This window comes from Taeniopygia guttata, chromosome 1A (assembly GCF_048771995.1).
Source record: "Taeniopygia guttata chromosome 1A, bTaeGut7.mat, whole genome shotgun sequence".
Lineage (NCBI taxonomy): Eukaryota > Metazoa > Chordata > Aves > Passeriformes > Estrildidae > Taeniopygia > Taeniopygia guttata.
In genome coordinates this window covers 6,191,039-6,216,845 of record NC_133025.1, presented here as the reverse complement: position 1 = coordinate 6,216,845, position 25,807 = coordinate 6,191,039, and the positions used below count along the sequence as shown (strand labels likewise).

The 25,807-nt window shown below is 40.5% G+C and overlaps 1 protein-coding gene across 4 annotated transcripts in view; it reads left to right on the top strand.

Moving 5' to 3' along the window:
• The first annotated feature begins 5,920 nt into the window (after positions 1 to 5,920).
• The window catches only part of UPF2 (UPF2 regulator of nonsense mediated mRNA decay), a 52,083-nt gene continuing 32,196 nt past the window's right edge, over positions 5,921 to 25,807 (top strand). Inside the window, exons 1-8 of one of the 4 annotated variants that reach the window (XM_030290466.4) lie at positions 5,921 to 6,064; positions 10,742 to 11,121; positions 12,471 to 13,250; positions 17,064 to 17,224; positions 18,222 to 18,419; positions 19,659 to 19,808; positions 20,201 to 20,304; positions 20,621 to 20,706. In XM_030290466.4, coding sequence (XP_030146326.4) covers positions 10,760 to 11,121; positions 12,471 to 13,250; positions 17,064 to 17,224; positions 18,222 to 18,419; positions 19,659 to 19,808; positions 20,201 to 20,304; positions 20,621 to 20,706 — 1,841 coding nt within the window. In that variant the 5' untranslated portion in view covers positions 5,921 to 6,064; positions 10,742 to 10,759. Of the gene's footprint in view, positions 6,065 to 6,525; positions 6,657 to 10,155; positions 10,286 to 10,496; positions 10,654 to 10,741; positions 11,122 to 12,470; positions 13,251 to 17,063; positions 17,225 to 18,221; positions 18,420 to 19,658; positions 19,809 to 20,200; positions 20,305 to 20,620; positions 20,707 to 25,807 lie in introns of those variants that run through there. The other 3 variants (XM_030290474.4, XM_072918784.1, XM_072918773.1) reach the window with 3 other exon arrangements.

Genomic DNA, 25,807 nt, shown 5'->3' with positions numbered 1-25,807 from the left:
CCGCCCCGAGCCCCGGGGGCGGCTCCTGCCGTGCACACGATGGTCTGGGCTCCAGCCAGGCCCGGTTCTGGGCTCCTCAGCACAAGGGAGACAAGGAGCTGCTGCAGAGGGTCCAGTGGGGCCTCTGGAGCATCTCTCCTGTGAGGAGAGACTGTGGGAGCTGGGCATGTTTAGTCTGGAGAAGACTGAGAGGGCATTTCATGAATGCATATAAATGTCTCAAAGGTAGGTGCCGAGAAGTTGGTGCCAGACACTTTTCAGTAGTGCCCAGTGAAATGATCAGGGTCTATGCCTTTATTAAAAGTCAGCTCCGCAGGGGTCCCAGGACACGCCAGCAGTTGGGGGCAAAGAGCTGTGCAGTCTGCATCCGGAAACCCAGCAGACCGTCCTCCCCTTTTTCCCTCCTGGCAGCCCCAGGAAGAAGTATCTGCTTGCTCCTGCTTCCCACACCCCAGGCCAATCTGGTCCTCTGCAGGTTATGGTGACAGGTTAAACACAGACTAGAGATGGGGTTCCCTTTTCCCTATTGAGCACACCCATCCAGCCCCCTCCACTGTGCCCACCTTTTCCATTTAGGGGTGGTTTTCATCCCCAAAACCCCCTCCCATGATTCCACTGGATTATTTTGCATCCAGGTCCTAGTGTAGGCGGGGTTGTAGGTGATTCTCAGGAGCAATTGACTACTTAACATTTCAATGCCGGTACTTAGCCCAAGCCGAAGTGTCCCAGCCAAGCTGTTTTGTTCATAACATTTTATATTATATATTACGTATTATATGTTTACAGATTTTCCCCAATATCTACTATCTATGTTACAATGTGCTCTTCTACTCTAAACCAATCTGTGAGTGCCAACATCACCAAGAACATGGAGGTAAGGAAGAAGAAGGAGGAAGAACAGGATCAGGCCCACTTTCCTCCATCTTAGAACTCCTGACCCCCATGTACAAAGTAAAACCCCCCCTGTACAGGTATTAAAACCTCCCTGTACAATACTAAAAAATTTTCCCCTCTAATTTGTGACTGTACTACTACTTTTACTATACCATCTAACTCTCTGTGACCGCTTGTTCCACCTTCAAAGTTGGTAACTCATTCCATGGTTCAAACTCAAGATCACAGCTGTTTTCAGCTGCTTGCCAAGGTCTAAAATGCTTCTGAGGGACATTTTGAGTTCCGACAGGCATGTTTAGTCTGGAGAAGACTGAGAGGGTATTTCATGAATGCATATAATGTCTCAAAGGTGGGTGCCAACAAGTTGGTGCCAGACTCTTTTCAGTAGTGCCCAGCAACAAGACTAGGAGCAATGGCTGTAAAATAAAACCCAAGAAGTCCACCTTAACATGAAGAAATTTTCATTGTGAGTGGCAGAGCACTGGGACAGACTGCTCAGGGATGTGGAGTCTCTCTCTGTGCAGACATTCACAACCCACCTGGATGTGTTCCTGTGTCACCCGCTCCAGGTGACCTTGTCTTGGTAGGGGGGTTGGACTGGATGATCTCCAGAGGTCCCTTCCAGCTCTACACTACACTGGTGAGACCCCACCTGCAGTGCTGCATCCAGCTCTGGGGTCCCCAGCACAGCAGGGACATGGCCCTGTTGGAGCAAATCCAGAGGAGGCCACCAAGATGATTAGAGAGGTGGAGCACCATTCCTATGAGGAAAGGCTGAGAGAATTTGGATTGTTCAGCCTGCAGAAGAGAAGGTTTCCTTGTGACTTAATTACAGCCTTCTAGTACTTGAAGGGAGTCCGCAAGAAAAGATGGAGATGGATTTTTTCGAAGAACATGTAGTGAGAGGATAAGGTGGAATGGCTTCAAACCAAGAGAGTGTAGGTTTAGATTAGGTATTAGGAGGATATTCTTTGCTGTGAGCAGGGTAAAGTACCAGAACAGGTTGCACAGGGAAGTTGTAGATGCCCTACCTGTGGATGTGTCCAAGGACAGGTTGGATAGAGCTCTGATCAATCTGGAATAGTGAAATGTGTCCCTGCCTGTGGCAGAGGGCTGCACAAGATGATCTTTAAATGTCCCTTCCAATCTCAACTTTTCTGTGATTCTGTAAACTTTGTGTGAATGCAGGTCTGGGGTACTGGCAGGTTTCCTGTCCTTAGGCTTGGCTGTGCTCCTGTAGCCTCCACCATGAGGAAATCAAAGAATATTTTTTTGTCCAAATCAAACCATGGTATTTGCCTTTGGAACAGGTGGAACTGGATTTCAGAACTGAATCAGTTCTGACACCCCAGTTGGTCTGGGATTTTATGATATTCACAGTTCTTGCAGAGGGGCCACTTGTGCTCCTTGAGGCCTGTATGGTTGGGTTTATGCATATTTATAAAACTCAATATGGGAGAAAAATATAAAAATAAATTACTTTTAATGCTGCAAGGAGGGAAAAAGGATACAGCAACAGAAGGACAGTGGACAAGTGGCCCATTCAGTGAAGGTAGTAAAAATGTAGCTGAGGATATTAATATTTTTTTCAATTAGAATGAAGGAACCTTAAAAATAATGCTGCAAGATGATGTGATTTTTTTGAAGCTGACAGTGGAGAGGGAGAAAACATTGATGTAGTTAAATATTTCCATTCTGTGCTTGGGGAAAAAAACAAATGTTGCAGGCAGATTACAGGATGATGAAATACTTTTCCATAGGTCCTAAGCAAATACCAGTCAAACAGCAGATATCAATGTGGTTTTGCTTTCAATCATATAGGCAGTTAGTCGAATATTTCCCAAGTAGCACTAATACGAATAGGCTTGAACAATAAAAATTTTCCAGTTTCTCTAGTGAGATGTTTCAGACACACAACGTGGATCTCAGAGAACTAATTGAATATTTGTATATATAAGTTCACTTAAATAGAAGTTTAATAAAATCTAAGCAGGTGTTTATGACATATATATCTCATCAAGTCAACTTGTTAGGGTTTTTATGTGAATCAAAATCCAGTTAATAAAGATTTCACAGATTTTCCAGCATAATCATCTTGTGTAGGACATGATTACACATGACAAAAACATTGCTGTAGCTGTATCTAAGTCAAGGAAAGGTTTTGTTGACTTTGATTCATGTCTAAACATGAGAAGGTGGTACCTGTGCCAGCAGAAACACCACTGCTGAGGGCGTAGGCCAAGTGACTCTCCCAGCCTGGCTCTTCTGGCACAAAGCCTGTCCTAGAGAAGGCTCCTGTGTGAGGCTGATTTAGTACTACATGATGCTCTCACTAAAAAAATACTAGAAATGCCCAAAACCAAGGCTGTACACACTAAATAGTAACTGTCTGACTACCTGGCAGCATAGAAAATCAGCAACACTGGGAATATTTCTAAAGGAATTACCCTCCTTGCCACTTCAGTAGTCAGATCAACCCAAAAAAGCTGCCCACACCTTGAGTGCTGATGAAGTTTGTCAGCTGGAGGTAAGTGGTGAGGAGAGGTTGCCTTCAATCCTAGAGGCAAGATGGAGATAAGCAAACACAATTTATTTTAACAGGATGAGGTGAAAGATTGCACACATTGAAAGAGTATGTGCACTAAAATGTAGCTCATTTCCAGGAAACAGGGGCTATAAATACCCTCCAAAAATCATGAGAAAAAAGCAGGTGGGTCTAAAAAAATTATGTGGATATCTGCTCACTCAGAAAAGAAGATAATTTGCTGGATTTGGATGCAAGGAAATATAGAGGACACCTACAGATTCTACATTCGGCCAGTATTTGGCACAATTTGAATACTGTGTGCAAGTTTTGTGCCAGTAATTGAGGAAACATACAAAAAAAAAATGGGAGAAAGAGCTTCAAGAAATAAAAACATGCTTTATGTCTGAAATTCAGGAAACGACAACTACCTGCTTTTGGTTTTGGTAAATCAGGACAAATCTTGATTAGTATGTGCACAGATGAAACAGGTCCTTTAGGAGGAAAAGTTTGCTGAAGTTTGCTTGCGTGGCCTTTACAAGAGAGAGCTCCAACATAATTGTAGGTGTGGGAGTGTGGTATAAACACAGAAGGAGATTTTGCTTTCCTTTCAAAACCATAGTGATTGTGCTTTTTATTCATGTTGGAAAGGGTAGCAACATCGTGCTTCAGAAGAAAACAAGCCAACATCTCTTGTTGTAATGCCAGTGCCACTGATACTTAACCCAAGTATAACCCAATTCCCCCTAAAAAGAATCATTGAGGTACTCATTGACAGGCCAAAGGATGGTGCCTTTGGAAAATAAAGTGCCAACACCAACATGGATTTCCTCTCCCCCTTTTTGCCATGTTCTGCCATGGAACTTCTCCACTCCAGTGAATCAGTTTAATCAATTTGGTAGTTTAAGTTATTTTGGCAAGCAAATGAGATCTTTGTGAGCAGGGACACGTGAATGATCTGTGCCAGTAACAAGCACAACTCCTTTCAAACTTGTCCAGAAAGAGGTTTTTAGACATGTCTGTAAAATGAGCAATGACGTTAAACAGCAGAGAGGAAAGCTCTCCTATGGAAAAGGAAAAAAAACCAAACAAAAACCTGTCTAGTCCTGTAGCAGCTTTGGCAGAACACACCTAAAGCTCTGCATCAGTAAACAGTGTCTTCTGTTGGGTCTGACTCTTGCCTCTGGATAAAAAGCAACTTTAACAGCTGAATAACCTTGTTATGTACAACCAGGCCTGTGCCTGCTGTCAGAGTCCAGTATTGCTGAAGGCTTGTTCTAAGCCCAGAGGGCTGTCAAGGTTTTCCCAACATAAAAGCTTCTATCGGAATCTGGATTCAAAATGTAAAATAAACACCAGATTCTCACTCTGCAGCTCTGAGCTGTGCCAGCTTTTGAGTTGCCCAAGAGGTAATGCCGTGCCCAGAACTGCAGGCAGAGAACATTTCCAGCAAATCCCAGGATTTGTGCCACTAAACTCACCACTGTAAAATATCCTCAGATGTCCAGGTGGGAACTGTGACTGGACAAGAGGGCAGAGAGACCAAATTTAGACTAAAAAACACACCCAAAGACAGAATCACAGAATGAGTGGGTTTGGAAGGGACCTCTGGAGATCATCCAGTCCAACCCCCCTGCCAAGGCAGGGTCACCTGGGCAGGTGACACAGGGACCAGGTAGGTTGTGAATATCTCCAGAGGGAGAATCCGAGAGCAGCCTCTCCCAGTGCTTTGCCACCCTCAATTCCTCATTTGAGGTGAAATCTCTTGTTATATTTTATGACCATTGCTCCGTCACCCAGCACCACTGAGATGAGCCTGGCACCACTCTCTTGGCACCTGCCTCGGAGATATCTGCTTGCATTCATGAAATGCCCTCTCAGTCTTTTCTTCTCCAGACTGAAGAGGTCCAGCTCCCACAAGAGAGATGCTCCAGAGGCCTCCTCATCCCCGTGGCTGCCCTGCAGCAGCTCCTTGTCTGCCTTGTGCTGAGGAGCCCAGAGCCGGGCACAGCAATGGACGCCCACGAAAGCACCCCTGAGGCAGTAATTTGTTGTTCAGACACCGTCACCCCAATGTTTTATCACGGTGACACCTGAGGGCCCCACCCGCGACATGACCGCTGCCGTGACGCCCGACGGGCACAGACACGTCACTGCAGTGACGTCATGCGGCTCCATGAGCCGAGTCGTGCGCTGAGGCCACCAGGGAAGCGACATTCAGCAGCTATTTCCCCCTCCCCCGCCGCTCTGAGGGACGCGGGGCCGAACCCTTTTCCTTTTCCTCTTCCATTCCCATTCCCATTCCCGTTCCTCTTCCCCTTCCGCCTCCGCACCCCCGGTCACCCGCCCGCCAGCAGGACCCCGGCCGGGCTGCCCGCCGCGCTGCCTAACCCCCGCCCGTCGGGAAGCGCCGCTCCGCGCCGCCCGCAGCCGCGGCTCTGCCGCCGTCAAGCGGCGCCGCTCCTCCCTCCGCGCCCGGGCGTGGCGGGGCGGGCGCGGCGAGCTCGGTCGGGGCAGCGCCGTGGGTCAGGCAGCGCGGCGGCGGCCCGGCCGCCGTGAGGGGAGAAGCGCTCGGGGGCCTCGGAGGGGCGGAGGAGGCGGCGGCGGCGGCGGCGCCGGGCGGGCCCATGTCGGCACCGGGCACAGGTACCGCGGCACCCACCGGGCGGGAGGGCGGTGCCGGGCCGTGTGCGGGGACGAGGGCTCGGGAACGGGGAGACGAGGGCACAGGGGCCTGGCGGGGGCACGGGGAGGGGAGTTCCGGAGGCGGAGGGGCCGCGGGGCTCGGAGCGGGGAAGGCTCGGGTGGAGGTGCCGGGAGAGGGAGGCCGGGAGAGCACCGGAAGCTGCAGTTGCCGAGCTGCTGGTCCCATCCGGGAAAGGGCCCGGGCTGCGGGAGAGCTGCCAGCGGGGATTGGGGTGGTAGCGAACAAGTATTTTTATACTTAGTGCCTTGTCTATAGGCTGCTGTTTCACGGTGGAAAGCGCTTTCCTGCAAGTTTAGCAGCAAAATATTTTCCCCGAGAGGTATAGAAGCGAAAGTAAAAGTGCCCGGCTGTTCGGCAGGTCGGCCAGAAGATGTGTCAGTGGCCTGAAGTTGTGTCAGGGGAGGTTTAGGTGGGATACCAGGAAAAGATTCTTCACCCGGAGGGTATTTGGGCACTGGATCAGCTCCCCAGGGCAGTGGTCACAGCACCGAGCCTGCCAGGACTCCAGAAGTGTTTGGACAATGTTCTCAGGTACATGGTGTGACTCTTGGGGTGTCCTGTGCAGGGACAGGAGTTGGACTTTGATGATCCTTAAGGGACCTTTCAAAGTCAGGATATTCTGTGATTCTGTGAACCTTCCCTGCCACTGTGTGGGGGGCTCCTCTCTCTCTGCACTACATTTTTTTTTCTGTGTACTGTGTCTCATTTTCCAAAACCTGTAAGTTTATTTTCTCCTCATTGACCTTCATATTTCTCTTATGCACCTTCCCTTGCAATAAGAGAACCTTAATTGCATTTTAGTTTTTGAAACTTGCAGAATTCTAGTGGTGTGATAACTAGTGATGGAGGAGTTTGTTGCTCTTTGAGACTTTTCAGCCAGTCAGAGGTAGGACATCTTGCCTACATTTGTTATCTCCCATATCTCTTCTGTAATAGATTAGCTGCAGAAAGGACTGTTTATGTAATCCATTTAATGTCTAGTGAAAAATTTCATTGTGTTTAGTTTAATAGAACTGTATTTCCTTCCTTCATACTTGTGTTTGCAAGGATGGGGATTCTGGATCATGTTACTACAGGCTTTGAGAGTAGACAATTTTTATTGACTTGAGGATACTGCTTTGAGGGCCAAGGTGCTGATGTTTATTGTTTTATTCTGAATTGTGAGTAGATTTGTGATGCTGAACACATTATGTTACTCTCTGCTTTCCTCATGAGTAAATAACGTAGGTGGTTTTTCTGAAATGTTACTTCTGTATTTCAAAACTACTTCATAAGTCTATAAGCTCAGAGTATCATGAGCCCAGTCGCATTCTTTCAGATTCCAAGATAATTGTTTAAAATATTTAGAAACTTAAGTACGATAAAAATTCACTTAATTGCAAATGAGTCGCTGTATGTCAAATATTGAAAAATTAAGAAAAATAGTTCTGTCTAAAAACATGTTGTCTGTAGATCCTGAAATTGAGAAGGAGTGTTAAAACATGTAAGTATCACTACAGAAATGGGCTGCTGAGAGTCTAAAGGCATAGGGATGTTTGTCTTGTCTCTGTTTTCTCTGTCCTTCCTAATTTTCTGGTGCGAGTGCTGTTTTGTCCTGTCTGTTGGCTTATGGAGTTCACGTCATTATTATGCCTTTTCATCAGTACATTAATATAAATGTGAAATATTAAATAGAATAGAGTTTATCTTCATGTTTCCATGCCATCTTCAGCTTTGTTTCCTATGGAGATGAGGCCCAGGTGAGCCAGCTGTCTGTTTCCGTTTTTCCCCGCTCCCACAACTTTAGGGAAAGTTGCCTGTGGGACAGTTCTGCTCTGCCTGTCACGGGAGCTCCGTGCCCGCTGTAGCCCCGCCCGGCTGTGGCTCCGCGCTGGGTCAGCCCGGGCGTAGCTTGGAGGCAGCGGCAGCACCGCCTCCCTCTGCCCTCGGGGTTTGGTGTCGGCACAAACGAGCTGGCAGAGCCATCGGAAAGGTTTGGGAGATAAGGAGCTGTACGCGTAGTAATTAGTGAGAAGTATTGCAACATACCTGTTCTGGGCCACAGAACAGAATCTTACTGTAAAACGAGATTTTTGGGGTTTTTTGGATTGGATAATACTGCCTTGTGGTCAGTTATGCTCCATTCCTTTTCTTTTTATCCCATCTTCTCTGGTTTGCTTTTATACAAGCAAACATCAGATACATCTTTAAAACAGAATTCTGAGTTCCTAAATTTGGTATGAGCTCAAGCACCATCATGATTGTGGTAAATGACCCTGTTGTTAAAAGTTAATTGTGCAGCTGGCTAGATATTTTGTTCAGAGTATTGGAATTGTGACATGCCGTTCCAGCATTTCTTTAAACATAGGCAACCCCTTCCCTCTTTGGTTAAGTACTGATTTCATAATAATACTGTTTTAAGATCAGTGGTTTTGGAATTCAAGTAGTTCTGAAATTTTATAGTTGTAGACATGCATTAGGGAGCCAAATGTGCTCCTGCTTGTTTAAGCAATGCTGATTTGATTTCCATAAGTCAGTGTTAGAGACATTTCCCCTTTGATGCTGTTGCCAGTTGCTGCCAGAGGCCAAGTCATGAATAGATTCCCCATGAATAGGTTCTTTAGCAACTGGTAAGTTGTCACTGCCCAGGTGTGAGTACTGGTACTGTAAATTTTTGCAAACCATTTTTTCTTCAGAAGCTCTGGATGGGCACCTTAAATATTGTAATACAGTTTCATCTGGGTAGGATAGACAGCATATAAATATGTCATTTTATTGTTTGGGAGATGGCAGAGGGAATGTGCCATGCTTATTAAGAAACATGTACTCTTTATTGTGAAGTTTTGTTTATAAACATATTTCAAAATAGTTAAAATTAATACCAGGAGCACTCTGCATTAGATTGGAGTGCAGGTGTCACATTGTCCACTCTGAGTAGATGTAGGGAATTGGTGAATCTAGAATGTTTTCATAATCCAGAGTAAAATGTGAGAAAGGCAAAAGTAGGGGTGGCTGTTGGCAGTCAAACTGGTGTTACTAATAAAAACAAAGTGATGGCTCTTCACTTGAAGCATGTAAGTATGTGAAAATTATTTTTTGTGTTAAGAATTTAATTTAGCCTGAAGTAAAAGCCCGGGTGGTTGTAATTGCCTCTTGTGGTCCTGCCTGGCCCACCTGACCCTGACATGAGTCAGCAGAATGCCCTTGCATTCTCGGCTGTAGTACCAGGAGTTAACCAGGAGGCTGAAGGTGAGTCTTCCCCCTCTGCTCAGTACTTACCACATGCAGGTGTGGGTTCTCTGTTCCCAAGAAAGGCATTGACACACTGAAATAAATCTCTTGGAAGATAACCAAGAACACAGGGAGGCTGGAGGACATGAACTGAAGAAAAACAGAGAGAATTGGCTTCTTGATCTGTAAGAAGAGAGGGGTAAATCTTATAACTGTCTTAAAACTACCTAATGGGAGAGCATTGTGAAGATGAAGCTGGCTTCTCCAAGCTGTGCAGGGATAGGATGAAAAGAAATAAACACAGTATGGGGCATGGCAATTTCCAGGTTGGTGTTAGGAAAAGCTTTTTCTCTGTGTGCCCAGAGGGGACCATTGCTTCTCTGTTCCTGGAGATACCAAAGCCTTAGCCAAGCCTCTGATCTGCTTGGAGCAGGGGCCTGAAATAGGTGCTCATCACAGTTTCCTCCTAATCAAAATTGCCCTGTGTTTTTACCGTTTTGTGTTCAATATGTGTTACATTTTGTGTCTTTAGCCAGATGAAATCAAAGCTTGGAGGGCTGGAAACCCCAAAGATGCTAAAGCTCCTGCAAAAATGCTGGTTGAGTAGAAGGAGAGAGAAATTGTAGTCTTTGATAAGTCTTGATAATTGCAGCCTTTCTGATATTTCCGTTTGCTCTGCTGGGAGGGAGGTTTGTGCATCCAGCTTTGTCAGCACTGCTCGCTCTTCAGCTGCTACTTGTGCTGAGTGCTGGAGATTCTGGGGAAACCTGGGGAGGGGTAAGGAAAGAAGGAAGCAAGTTGATGCCTTTTCACAGGGAGGATAATCTGCAATGAGGATCACAGTGAGGATAACCTGCATTGGAGCAGGTTGGCCAGAGGAGTTGTGCAGTTTCTTTGCTTGACACTTTTCAAGACCGAACTGCTTTGAGCAGGAGGATGAATTACATGAGGTCTAATCTAACCTGCATTATCCTATGATCCCAAGTAGTGGTAGTGGAAGGGGGGGCATTCTTAGAAGATATGTAGAAGGGTCAATGAGATGCAGATGCATGGTGATGTATCAAGCATGTACTTACTTTTAAGTTTGGAGTACTTTGTTTTCATCAGTCTTGAATTATTTTTCTTTCAGATGAACTAATTTATGTTCAAGATCTTACATTCCTTGGGTAGTAGAAACTTCAAGATGCTTTTATTTCACAATTCATGCTGGAGACAGCTTTGCAGAACAACATGCTTACAAAATGATTTGTTTTTACTTGTCAGGTCCCTTCCTTAGTTGAAGAAAACATAAACCTTTATCCTGATGAGTCATGCATTTGTGAGTTAAGTGAATATGGGTGGGCTATGAAAAATGACTAAAATATCAACAGCAATTTAAAAGTATTTGTTTTCCTGTGGTTCTGCAGGTTTGCCTGGATAACACAATGCCAGCTGAGCGCAAAAAGCCAGCAAATATGGAAGAAAAAGAATCTCAGTTAAATAATAAAGAAAAAGAATTTAGTGAAAGGCGACCAGTGAGCACCAGGGAGAAGCCAAAAGAAGATGTGAAGGTTGGCATGAAGAGAGAGACTTTAAAGATTCCTGAAGATAAAAAGAAAAAAATGGAAGAGGATAAAAGAAAGAAGGAAGACAAAGAGCGGAAGAAAAAAGAAGAGGATAAAGTAAAGGCAGAAGAGGAGCAAAAGAAGAAAGAAGAAGAAGAAAAAAAGAAACTTGAAGAAGAGGAGAAAAAGAAACAAGAGGAGGAAGAAAAAAAGAAACAAGAAGAAGAAGCTGCTCAACTGAAGTAAGTTATCTTTTAAAGGTTTAACTGTATCAAATGCTAGAGTTCTGTTATCAGGATTGTGGTCAGAGTTATAAAAGATGAAGTGTTGGAGTTTCTTTTAATAAGTTGCATGTAGTGTTACCAATTTTATGTGCCTGTCTGATTGTGCTTTATGACTTCTAAGAGGTTTTGAGTTTTCACTTGTCACCTCTGTTAGTTTGGTTTCTGTTATGGGGTTTGTTAGTGTTCTGCATGTGATGACCATGGAGAGCACAACTGTGCTTGAGTAAATGTTGTGATTTAACCCCAGCTGGCATCAGCCCCACACAGCCACTCCCTCTCCTCAAAAGGATGCGGAAAAGAATCAGAAGAGTAAAAGTGAGAAATCCTGTGGGTTGACATAAAGACAGTTAAATAGGTAAAGCAGAAGATGTGCAGGCGAGAAAACCAAAGCAAGACTCCTCCTGGGTGGGGTGGGGTGTGGAGCAGAAAAGGCTTTGACTGTGTGTAAGCCCATCCCAGCAGTAGTGAAAACACCCCTGTGTTATCAACACTGATTCCAGCACAAATCCAAAACACAGCCCCGTACAGGATACTCTGAAGAAAATTAATTCTGTCCCAGCCCAAACCAGAATAGAGAAGCACAGATACATTTAAGATGAAGTGTTATTGTCCAAAAATTGGGAATACAGACTTAACAGGTCTACAGATCATACCTAACAGGAGCAAATCTGATGTGATAAATTACTTTTACTCAGTCATAGACAACTGATACTTGGATGGCAAACTCAGAATGTAACCTGGAAGTTTAATATGTGATATTACCAAGACCATGTTTCTTATTATGTTATCCAACCATAGTACAGTGTTGAATGTGGCATCTTTATAGGTCTGAAATATTTACCTTTTAAGATTGAGGCAATGTCATAGCCAGATTCTAGCTGGAACAGATATATTTCACATATTCCAAATTTTCTGTGTAATTTCACTAGTCTGGCAATAAAAATAAATGTGTGATACAGTAACCTGTTGAAAGGTTGTTTCCTCTTCTGTGAGAACTTCATCTTCATCTGTAGTAAATGGAGTTTCATGTTTATATTTTCAAAGTCTGTTGGGATTAATATGTTCTGTGTAGAAATATTTGAGAAATTTTGTAACAAGTAGTCCTTGCCCTTTGCAACACAAAAATTAAGCCGAGCTTCTGAAGCAGATGCTTTAGCTTTCTAGGATTAGCTTAGTAGATATTAAAGAGGAGAGATGAAATGGTGTTAGAACTCCTGAAGGTTTTCCAACTGTGACCTTTTTTCCTCTGTACTGATACTCTGAGATTAAGGCTCCATAACAAATTGAGTAATTTTTATGTCGTGCAGGGAGAAGGAGGAAGCACATCAGCTCCATCAGGAGGCTTGGGAGCGGCATCAGGCAAGAAAAGAGCTCCGCAGCAGAAACCAGAACGCACCGGAGAGCCGTCCGGAGGAAAACTTCTTCAGCAGACTGGACTCCAGCCTGAAGAAGAACACGGCTTTTGTTAAGAAGCTAAAAACCATTACAGAGCAACAAAGGGACTCCTTGTCCCATGACTTTAATAGCCTGAATTTAAGCAAATACATTGCAGAAGCAGTAGCTTCTATTGTGGAGGCCAAACTGAAAATATCAGATGTGAACTGCGCTGTGCACTTGTGTTCCCTCTTTCACCAGCGATACGCTGATTTTGCTCCTTCATTACTTCAGGCCTGGAAAAAACATTTTGAAGCAAGGAAAGAAGAGAAGACTCCCAACATTACCAAGTTAAGAACTGATTTGCGTTTCATTGCAGAATTGACAATAGTTGGGATTTTCACTGACAAGGAAGGTTTGTCTTTAATCTATGAGCAGCTTAAAAATATTATTAACGCTGATCGAGAATCCCACACTCATGTGTCTGTGGTTATCAGCTTTTGTCGGCACTGTGGAGATGACATTGCTGGTTTGGTACCAAGGAAGGTAAAAACTGTGGCAGAGAAGTTTAACTTGAGCTTTCCTCCTAGTGAGATAATTAGCCCAGAGAAACAACAGCCCTTCCAGAATTTGTTGAAGGAATACTTTACATCTTTGACCAAACACCTGAAAAGGGACCACAGGGAGCTACAAAATATTGAAAGACAAAACAGGTGACAATTGAATGTTGCTTTTTACTTATGAATAAAAATTAGTTTATTTACTAAATGCCTAGATTTGTTGTAGTATTTATGAACAAAGTCTGTCAGCAGTGTGTTCTGCAATGTTTCTAAAAAACATTCTAAATTTGTTCTGAATACTTAAAAAGCAGAGACAAAACAGACTCTTTGAATATCTTTTAAAGGAAAGGGAGGTTGACCTTTAGTTGTAATTCTCTTTCCTCTGTTTGGTGCTGTTTCCTTATCAGCATGAGAGTAATGCTGCTTTCCCAGCTGGTACTGTCCTTTTCCAGTTGGCACAATCTGATTCCTCCCTTTCCACCCACATGTATCAAATGAAGCATATGCCACCATTGCTTTGGCTTGTTTACTTTTTTTAGTGTACCAGGATGAAGGAAAAAATAGGTTAAATTAAGGAAGTATCTGTTACACTCCAAGGTAGACAAATATATATTAAATAAATGTATTAAAATGTTGGAGGGTATAGACAAGTTGATAAAATTCCTCCTAAATATTTATATGTAGTATACTAATATTGCAGGGTATAAATATGCAGACTTTGAGATCTGAATGATTTTATTTCTGCCATTTTCACATTGTTTAATAACTGTTTGCTTTAAAGCATCCTGAATTCTCATTATTTGAGCCAGCCTAAACCCAAATGCTATTCTTGAAACAGTCATTCTTAATTTCTTCTGGAAACATTCCAGTGAGATAGAAACAAACAAGTTACTGTTTATAGAGACATATTTCAGTTAAAAGGCTGGACATCCATCCAGAACCAAATGTATGCTTGGAATGCATTAAATTTTTATGTTTCCAATGCAAGAATCCTTTGTGCTGATGGGTTTTGTGCTGCAGTCCTATCTGGACTCAGCCAAGTGTTGAATTTCACAGGATCATAAACTGACTTTGGAAATACAGTTATTTCTGCAAGTACCTTACTAATTCAAAGTACATTACTGACTAAGGTGTAATTTTTTCAAAGTGAATGAATATGAACCTTTATACTTTCACAGTTATCATTAGTTCTGGGCACATTGGTTCTGGCTGGTATTTCAATGAGTGGGTGTTACAAAATCTGTATGATAGAAACTTTTTTCACTCTATTTTCTGAGAGGTATAAAATATGTTAAGAAAGCAAGAAGCAGAAAGAATATAAATGATCTGGGAGAAAGAAATATACTTTAATATTTACTTCTACAGCTGGATAAAAATGAGTGGACAGAGCCTGAGCAGCCTGGTCCGACCTCATCACTAAGCCTGCTTTGAGTAGGTCAGACAAAGGCAGATGAGGGATCTCTTTGAGCACCTTGTCATTGAATTATCACTGTCAATTTGGGTGCAAAGGTTTGTTTTGGGGAAGGAATGTGAAGAGCTATCATTTATCACTGGATAAAGAGAACTCTGTTATTTCTCTCTCTGAACTTTAAGGTGTCTATTTTAACTCCTTAATGATAGTTGAGGAATGAGTTTTGTTAAATAAGACATCAAAATCTTTCCTACCAGATTTTATTTGTTTACAACATCTGTGACAGATTCATGGCATTTGCTTGCTAGGGAAGTGTAAGTCATGAGGGAGAGCAAGACAGATTTGCCAAGTAAGAAGTTTATAAGTATTACAGAGATCTTCCTAAACTGTGGATTTAGGGAAAGTGATTGTGCAGTTGATTCTGTACTTGGTTTTGAATTTTGGTTTTTTTTGTAGGTGCCAGTTTTTTGGAGTGTTTTTGTTTGGTTGGATAGTTTTTGGTTTGTTTGTTTTTGTTTTTAAACCAGTAATCGTATTGGCTAAAGCTATTCTCTGTGTATTGAAAATTTAATCCATTTTGCTGTAGTTTTTATTCAAAGTGTTATTCCACAATCAATGAAGTGAATAGAGAGTGAACTGTTCCCTTTTGTGCATGAACTGTGTCACATGTTAACGTTATGATATTTTGTCAGGTAAATAACTCATCAATTTATCTTTGCCGGAAGAATGACTGTGAAATAATTTAAGCTGTACAAATTGGTTGAATTAATTGAAAATTACTATGCTAAATTAGTAGTGCTTTAGTGCTATGTTACCTGTGAAATCATTTAGGTAAAATTAAAGCAGACTCAAGCATTGCTGGTCAAGTGGATAGTTAGGAAAAGTACCTTGAGTTACTCTTTGACTTTCATATAACGTAAAACCTGGTGGTCATTTGGTTACATAGCTGGGGGCACAACTAAACTTGTGAGGCTGTGTTATTGGAAGGAAACACCTTGATTCCCATATTCTAAAAGGAGTTTTCAAAAATAAGTGTTAGCTATGGAAGAAACTTCTTTTGTCTAAATTAAATATGTTTTTAAGGTGTGCTGAGCTTGCCTTCTGCTTTGAAGAGACATAAAGTAGGACAAGTACTAGGTGCTTATTTGTATTTGTATTCAGAGGTGAACCATGCTTTTTAAAGTTTGTTTCATTTGCTTTAGCTGCTTTGAATTGGTTAACACTTGTCTTCATGAAACTGAAATTGAGAACTAAAAGTCTTGTACTATTGTTACAGCACTTTGCTTTTTTTGTTTTTAAATAATAGCAGAGAGCTTCAATGTTTGTGTTTATAAAGCTGCTGGTTTAAAATATGTATGCAATGGACAGCGGTCTCCATGGAAAAGCTATGAATTGACACTTAATGTGTTTCCTGAATCCAAGCTGAACTACTGCACTTCACAAATACTCTGTGGTTATTTAATTTGTTAAGTTTTCTTTGCTGTTCTGTGCAGGAGCAGGCAATACATGTTAAATATAAGCGTGTTTTGTCAGAGAAATAGAACTTTTGCTAGCATTAATGCTTCTTGCTCTCTTGACAGACACCTGTGTCCACTTTTGGTTCTGAGCAGGGATAAGGGATTTTGCTGCTCACCCTGTGAATGTGTACAAAGAAGACTTTTGTTTTACAATTAATCTGGAGCAAGAAAACTGATATCCCTCAACTTATATTGCCTTAACTATTTCAGATTTCTTATGCCACAAAATGCTTTGGCAAGACTGTGACTGTTTGCCTATTGCATAATAAAAGCCTAATGGTAATGGAATCCTACAGATAATAATGTAATGATACAGCCTGCTTTGGGAATTGTGGTATTTGCACCTCGTTTCAGACTTCTCATGCTTTCTTTTCAGTGCAGGGTGCCTGGTCAATGGTTCCAGCACTTGTAAGCAGTGATTAGGTTTTTCATGTGCGAGTTACTTTTGACAACAGATTCAATGTCAAAAATTATTATTTGAAACAAGTATGAATAGTTTTGTAAAAGAAAATAAAGAGCAGCTGAAGAAACAAATACAGCTGCTCATAATTTGGACCAATAGCCTTGAAATAGCTTGTTTTGTTGGAAAGTCATTGGGCTGCTTGCAAATTTTGTGACCCTCCTGGTGATAATAACTCATGTAATCATTCAAACAATGTGGAAATGGATTGTTACAGGTGCAAAGCAACTTTTACCTAGCTTGTTGATAAAGTTGAATATTTTATTTTACTATGTAAGTATTTTTAGGACTTTTACAGCCTAATTGTGGCAAAGAGTAAGTGGGCCTTTCTCTTTGACGTGGAAGCTGGAGCTTCTGGTGACTCTACTGTCCTCAGTAGGATTGAAGTTGGAAATTTAGTATGGTTTGGAAAAATAATAGTATCACTTAAATGTTTGCTATTGCAGTCTAAATTAGAATTGTTACAGATCCCTCAAAGAGGAAGGTTAGCTTTGCTCCGAGAAATTCTTAATGGTTCAGCATAGCTCAAATATGTTTTAAAGAAAAAGGTGGTCTCACTGTAAGTTTGGTTTTTGTAGACGCATTCTCCACTCCAAAGGAGAGCTGAGTGAAGATCGACACAAGCAGTATGAGGAGTTTGCAATGTCCTATCAGAAGCTGTTGGCAAATTCTCAGTCTCTGGCTGATCTTTTGGATGAGAACATGCCTGACCTCCCCCAGGAAAAGCCAACACCTGAGGGTAAGCCAGATTCTAAAGCAGGTCAACAGACCTTTGGGCTTGGCTTGGATGTGGTGGAAAAACAAACCCTCTTACCAACGTGTTCTTTCTGCTGGTTTCATTTCACTCAGGCTTCCCCCTAATGGATATCAGCTAATGAATAATACATTTGTATTTTAAAATTAAAGTAATGATGCCTAATATTTAACCATAACTATTGTATATTCTGTGTAATTATGGAAACTTAAGTAATATCTCTTTAGGTTTGTTTCTGGGGATAGAGTAATAAATGGAAAATTAGAAATGTTTTTAACCTCATCCTTTCCTTTAATATTACGCAGGTTTTAGTGTTTTAAAACTGTCAGAGTTATTAAAGCTGATGCTGTTAAAAAATATGTTTGAAGTCTATTTTGGGTCATGATGTTGTGGGCAGGAACATATTGATAAACCAGATAAGTCACTAGGTGTGGCTCTCTGGCCACCTGAGCAGAAGTGTAGCCTTTCAATGCCTTTAAATCTCAACTTCGAGATTTGTGAGATGTTGAAATCATGAGTATCTTTTATTTTAAATTATCTTGAGTTTTAAAGAGTTGTATTTTTTTAATGCCTCTAAGTATTAAATTGTTCTTTTTAAACTTCGTCCTTAAAACTCAGTGGGGTACATACAGTTCATCATACTCAAAGTGATTACTTTTAATGCCTAATGTTGTTAAAGTCTGTTATAACTTTCTAATACCACATAATGTGCTGCTTAGTTTTTCTTGATTTGATTTCCACTGATTCTGGCTGTGTTTTTAATCAAAATGAAATTTAAAATTTAAAGATCATTTCTTGGTATGTCTAATACTAAGATTGAATTGTTAAAAACACTTTAACGTATGCATTGAAATATTCAAGTGAAAATAGAAGTAGTAATAAATAGTTTAACACTTTCCTAAAGGGCCTCTTAAAGGTCCCTCCCCACAGAAGATTGTGAATTTGTGTAAATAACTTTTTTATGGTTTCACTACTTTTGCAGAACATGGACCTGGTATTGATATTTTCACACCAGGAAAGCCTGGAGAATATGACCTGGAGGGGGGTATCTGGGAAGATGAAGATGCTAGAAACTTCTATGAGAATCTCATTGACTTGAAGGCTTTTGTGCCAGCAATTTTGTTTAAAGATAATGAAAAATATTCCCAGAACAAGGATTCGAGCAAAGATGAATCAAGAGGTAGGATGCTTAGATGAGTATTTTCTTCAACATATCTTGTCCAACAGATAAACAAACTTGATGGAAGTAATGAGTCTCTAATGAAATAATTTGTGGTAATCAGGACAGTATACCAGTATGGGTGAATTTTTACAGAATAAACTAGGTGGGATAGCAATTATATCTGGTTATTAAGGAAGAAAAAAAGTAAATTCATTTTAATATTGTTAGAATTGTAAATATCAAATAATTGGAGGTTAACCAGTGTGAGTAAATGCCAGCTTTTCTGTGAAAAATGGGAAGAGTTGTTCCTTCTTTGCAGATTTTATTTTGGGGTTTTTTTCACTGTTATTTTCTTATTAAATTGTTAATGGTGGGTGCCATTGTCAGCATAAAATTTCAGTAGATTAGAATGCCTGGGTGGTTCCTGATTCTGACACAGCTCTCAGTTCACAACCAGGCATGTGCAGACTTCAGGTACAATGGGATAAAAAGTCGCCATCCCTGGCTCAAAGTGTAACAGAAGAGGCATGATTGGAGAATTCTGACATTTCCCTGTCAAGATCTTTAGATGTTGGAGCAGCTTGCCCAGGAAGACTGGAATCTCTGTCTTACTATTTTAAAACAACTGGAAAAATACCTGAGATATCTGGTGTGAATAGTGTTCATCCATTTGGACCAAAAGGTTGAACTGGTGATATCACCAAAGTGCATTTCAGACTAATTTTGTCTGTGATTCTGAATGTATTACTTGTTTGTGAGTCTATATTTCCATATGGTGCATGCACTGTGTAGAAGTTGTCACACTCGGCTTTGAAAAATTTTAGAATTTTAAGAAGTTTTTCTGCCTTGAAATTGATTTTTTTTTTTAAATGAAGCAGAATCTGCAAATGCGATTGGAAGGAGGCCTGAGAAAACAGTAAAATTCTGTAGTCTCTTGAAAAATGCTCAGTGTTGGACTAGTGTCGTGGTCCAAGAAAAATATTAACTATTCTTTTCTGAGTATTTATCAGATTCAGATATCGTGTTCAAGGAAACAAATAATCTTTATTTGACCTTTTATATAAGGTGTTATTTCATCAACACCTTCGTCCTGTTTTGCTTTTTCCTATTTTGCTTCATCTGTGTAAAAGATTTTCCATTAAGACACTAAAGAGGTGTAGGTTTAGCAGCATTAATCTTCCTGTATTCTAATAATGACTGTCTGTATTTAACAGTTAGTTAGTATTTATTTGGTATTTCTACTTAACTTGTAAATAGATTCAAAAGATGCCAAAGATAATAAGGAAGCAGCTGGGAATGAGGATCTGGAATTGGAGCTGGAGAACCTGGATATTAATGATGATGCACTGGAGTTAGACTGTGGAGATGAGGCAGAAGATCTTACAAAGAAACTTCTTGATGAGCAAGGTAAAAAGAATTGGTTTTAAGAATCCTTTTTCTTCATGATTTGTTTTTTTGAACTCTATTATTTTAGTTTATGGATTTTCAGAGTGCATTCAGGGCTATTTATGAAACTAGCAGCTAGAAACTGCTGGGATTGTGATAAATGCTTTTGTCACAAGTCATTCAGATACAAGTGAAAATTATTTTAAACATGTTAATGTAGTGAAAGCTACCAATTCCTTCACACAGCTTTTACAAGTAAGCAAATGTAAAGGCAGTTGTCTGAAAACTGACTACAAAAGGAATGAATGCTTAACAACTGAACATTACAAATGCACTGTTTGGGGAATTTGTTGGTATATTATTCTATTTCATGGCTTAAAGATGTCTGCTGCTTGTTTATTTCCCTCTCTTAGAACAAGAGGATGAAGAAGCCAGTACTGGATCTCATTTAAAACTCATAGTAGATGCTTTTCTTCAGCAGCTTCCAAATTGTGTCAACAGAGACCTCATAGACAAGGTATGGTCATAGTTTCAGTTTTTTGCACTCTTAAAAGCCATAATGCTAGATCAGATAGGAAATAAAGGTTTCAAGCTTTGGAGTCTGACAGTAGCTGAATTAATTTTTAATCAGTCTGTATTCCTCTCAGTGGACATGTTTTCTGACTATGCCAGTTCTAACCAAAACTGAAGATTTTTCCTTATGGTTATTTTTAAAGCAGTTGTATGTAATAGGAGTAACTCTGTAAAAGCTGTGTGTAAACACCATTTTCTGTTGATTTCTTGAAAAACCACTGCATTAAAGTGAAGCATTGCATTAACTTTGCTCTTTATAGGCAGCAATGGATTTCTGCATGAATATGAATACGAAAGCCAACAGAAGAAAACTAGTACGAGCACTTTTCATAGTTCCTAGACAAAGGTAAGAATAGAAGGGGACCAAGCTGGATCCACACATTAATTTAGCATTTGCATGTATTTTTAAAAAGCAGTGTATATTCCATTTGTTTATTCCTGATGTGCACTTTTGGAGTGGCTTATGCTGAAGCACCAAAGAAATATTTAGAATCAATGATCCACACCATGATAAATTGTAAAAAATTAAGGTTTTTAATAAGGATTTTTTTTTCCTGATACTTGGTTTTTACAGCAGATCTCTTTTCATTACCTTTTTTTTTTTTTTTTAACTGTGAAAGTAACAGCATAACCTACCTGATACCAAAAACAGAGGTTTCATTTCATTCAGGACAACTTGCACTTTTTTGTGTTGGAGCCTGTGGACACTTAGAGCACAGTATAGTTTGGAAGGAGGATTTCTTGTAATATGTTAATTCTGATGCAGTACATGGCCATTGCAACAGCCTTGTGCCTTCTGCGACAGGCAGTTCTAGTCCAGCCACTTTGAGCCTGGCCTCTTTTGTCTGTGTACATCTGTCTGTGTAAGGCTCTTGCTGTTTCTCCTTGTCTCTGTGTAGATTTCCTGCACTTACAGGAAGAGCCCTGCTTCCAAAAATGTTTGCAAATACTCAAATAAAAACGTTGAATTCATTGGAGGAATAATGTATTTCTCTGTTCTCTGGTAAACCTGAGCCTTAAATAGGTGAAATTATGAAGAAGTTGCTTTTCTTGCTTCACCTTGCCCTATTTCTCATGATAAACTGTTTTGATGCTGAATTTAATATAAAGTGAACACGATCATCTTGGAATTCTTGTTAAGAGTTTACACTGCTTTGATTCCATTACCTTTTAACACGGGGGAAAAACATAGCTTGAGTATCTGTTTTGTCTCAACACAGGTGTAGACTGGCTTTGAGCAAACAGACTTTGGTGCTTTGTTTTCGTTAAGTTTAATCACTGTTTGTGCTGTGTTTTCAACCCTAATTCAGCCTATTTCTCCATCCCATCTGCAATAAACAACTGCTGTGCAAATTACCCTGTTCTCTTGCTGTGTGCAAACCAATGGTTTGTTTGCTGACTGAGGCATTAACCTGACACCACGGTGAAGCAGTGCACATAATCTTTCATTCTCTTTTGTGTTCTTGCCTCTAAAACATACGGGTTTGACCTCAGTGTTTGGAGACTTTGAGTAGGGGCTTGATTGCACCTAACATATTAATTAATGACAGAGGAGGCAGGTAACTGATGATCTTCTGTGTTAGATATAACAAGGTGCTCTTCAGCTCAAATGCAGGTTGCAGAGGAAGTAACATTTCTGTTTATCAGCCTGCTGGTAATCATGAGATGCATCAAAACACAATGTGAGCAGAATTTCTTTTTCACCGCTTAAAACATCTACAGCAAAGAAAATCAGCAGGAGCACTTAGACTTTTGTCTTCAGCTCTGCCGTAATAGAGAACTTTTCCATACTTGTAAAATGGAAGTGGCTTTTTGGCTGGTCTTTGACCATACAGTAATGTTTGTACCACTGCCCTGTATTGTTTGCTGGTGCTGTAGGTTCCAGATTGCTGAAATTGATTATTAACTCTTGGAACCTCTTTGAAAAATCCTTGATTCTCTTTGCATAATCTGCTAAATTGCGCTAGATGACAATGATCTGGAGGAACTTGAACATGTGTACAGTGCAAGGAGGTACTTTCAGAAAGGAACAGCATGATAAGGCTTGTAAATTCAGCAGTGTTATTTCATAGATGACATGAAGGCAAAAGTTAAATTCCTGATATATTACACTATTAAAAAATGTGTCTGTGATCAGGCTGTACTGTGGACAGAGTTAATAAACTCCTAGAAGCATACATAGTTTTCTCATTGCCATTCATTTGTCATCTTCCCACTGGTAATTCCATTGCCCTGTGGATTTGTATTAAAAGTAATAATAATTTAAAAAATATTACCTTTTCTCATAGACCTCTACAAAACAGGATAGATGGTGGGATAACCTCGAGGAGCTGCTACTTTTGTGATGGTTCTGTCTCCAGTAGTTGGAGCTAACACTGAAGTGAATGGCTCAGCTGATCTTCTCACTGTTGGTCTTTGATTATAAATATTAATTATTCCTAATATTAAGAAGTACTAACATTGGATGTGCAATTATTTTTGAATTCTTTTTCCTGCTGTCTGCTCTGGGTCCTACTTGTCTAATAAATACTCAAGCTACCTTGATTCTTTTAAGATCTTAAGTTTGCTTGTGTTTATGTGCCTGCATTGGTGACCCCATCTCTGGGCTCCTCAGCTGGAGAAAGCAGGATGTAGACTGTGCTGCTTGTTCTGAGCACAAGCAGCTAGATTGTAAATACCAGCTGAACTGCCCATAGATGCAGACAATTTGAAAGGGCAACCTACCCCAATATTTAAGTAAACCATATTGCTGCAGTTGGTAAAAGAGCAGTTCTGCTGTGTGTCTTCAAATCAGCATTCATAATCCTTTCTGATGTAGAAAACTCTGTATATTCTGTAACACACTGCTTCGAGGCTTTGTGTACCTCTTCACTGAACCATAATGATATAGCTTTACTTTCCATTATTGTTGTTCCATACTTGTTTTTACTAATCCAAGAATTTTTGCAATATCTCTCTGGGATACTGTGGGAGAAGAGTGCTTGTTATGCTAATGTTTTTGAGGAGGGTTTTCTGTGAAAGCTTCAGAGGAGCAGTGTCCTTGAGGATGCAGGTAAAGCAGTATGTTGTCAAAAAGCATTTCGTTTCCAGGCATATCAGTTAATGCTGTTTAAGTTTAGCTGCTTTATTTGCAACCATAATGAGGTATTTCAATGACAGAATAAATTCTCTTTCTTCTCCTGGGATCACTTTTGGGAAATGTGCAGCACAACAGTTTCATCAAGAAAGTCTAAAACTGGTTTTTATGTATAAAACAGACACTGTGAAATCAAAGTCATTATGTAGTGTTGCCAGGGAGCTTTCTTGCTACCACTGGGGTTGGATAGATTGGGACAAACCAGGATTCTTCAGGACAGAAAACTTAATTTGACAAAAAAGACCGTTTCTTCCTCAGCTCACTGTAAATCAGTGTTAGAATGCATCTTTTCCCTGCTCTGTTGAATACTGATGAATGGATCACATTTACATTTTCAGCTGTGACTTGAACTTCAACACAACAGAACAGAAGGCCTTTTAAAAAGATTTTTCAATGCCAGTATACGAGTGGCTTTCACATTTGCATTGGAGGATTGATTTAAAACTAAATATTAGCCTTTTAATCCAGGACTGCAGACAGTGATTTAACCCATACTGTTCACAGCTTTAGGACCTTTTTGTTCTTAGCTGTCGAACTGAATTAGCTTCCTGTACACAGAATTATTTAGATTTACTAAAATACTGCAATGCTATAAATTATTTTCTTTTACTTCAATATGAGAAATCTGAAATATTGTTTTAGGCTTTAAATGCTAAACAATTCTAGATAAATGTTAAGCAGTATATAGGGGCTGTTGTGGCTTATGGTATTTTTTGATGTTCCTATCTATGGTGATCTCTGTTGTTCATATGGCAGTTTTTAGTGTTATTATTGGTTGTTCTTCATTCAGAAGTTAGCTGCTTCTTAAGTGTAAAATAGTTGTTCACATTTTAATGCAAAAGCTGCAAGCCTCCTGTATATTTCCTGTCAGCTTTTCATCCTGAGACTTCTCTGTAGCAAGGTTCTTTTTGTTCAGTTGAACTTATCAGTGTTTCTGTGGCCTGTTTCTCTTGAGGATAAAATTGAGGGATGTGCCTGAGATCAAGGAGTTTCATGTCCTGGCAAAGAAATAAAAGCCAAAAGTGCTTCCCTGGTAACATTCCAATTCCACATCATCCTTCTCTTCCCACTGAGCAGTGTGGGTGACACTTAGTACCTGTTCAGGCCCTGTGAGTGCACTGCTTTTATCCATTATCATTATGCTTGTGAGGCAGGAGTTCTGGCTCTATTGCTTCATTCTTTAAGCTGTCTTGTAGAATCACAGAAATTAGGAAATGTACAAAATGCCCCCTTTACTCTTCCTGGGCATAAAATTTTGGATGCATCCATTCTGGAGATTAGGACTTTGAGATAAACTTTTCTGTAAGTTGGTTTATGATTGGTTTTGCTTGTTTGGGTGTTTTAAAATAAACTGACATTTGAAATGGTAGAAAAAAAGATATGCTCTTAGATATTTTACTGATGTGTAGCTCATGTGAGTCTGAGATCCAGAATTGACTAGATCTCAGCCCATGGTATGTAGTCTAAATGACAATGGTCAGAAATGGTGCTTTTTACTGTGGTGGTGAATATTCAGGATGCTCAACATAGGCTTCAGGGAGTGATTGACTCACCCCTGATGCCAGATCTTGCTTCATAGTGGGGTTCGTGGGGGTTTAGTTAAGTTCTTCCCCCCTTCTCAAGAGGAAGAAATGCTTCTGGAGGGAACAAAGCACTGCATGTACCAGTAGATGGTGCCACTAATACTGGAATGTCTCCACTGCTGAACATGAAATTTTGTCTCCCCTGAGAGGGAACAAGCTCAATCTCTGATTGCCAATTTCAGCATAATTAACCCAAGGCTTTTCCTTATTATATTTCACCTATTTAGAAATACCCAGTCTTAGTATGCTTCCCCATGAAGAAACCTTTTGTGTCCTGCAAGGGAATAACAACAATGTGCTCTAAGACTTTAATTTTCCCCCAGGTATACTCAGTTTACAGAGATGAAATTATTACCTCTCAGCAGGCACTTGTTGAGACCAGAATAAAACTTTCTGGTATTTGTCTTAAAAGAGTTGCTATACAGAAATCAGTAAAATACACACTTAAATACACCTTCTTCGTTCAGCCACAGTCCTCTCTTAGTTCAGCTTTTGTGGGTGTGTGTGAAGTAGTGAGACTTTCACTTCTCTCAAAGTTAATGGCTAAATGCTTAATAACATGGTAGTAATTTGCTGTGGGTAGTCAGCCTTGACTGTGTGTTCCAACAAGCTTGAAAAATGTAAATACTGCTTCAGTTATTGATTAACAGAAGAGATAAAACCTGTTAAATAGGTAACTGAGATACCCACAATGTTTCACCAGGAGGCTGTGTGCTTACGCTTTTGAG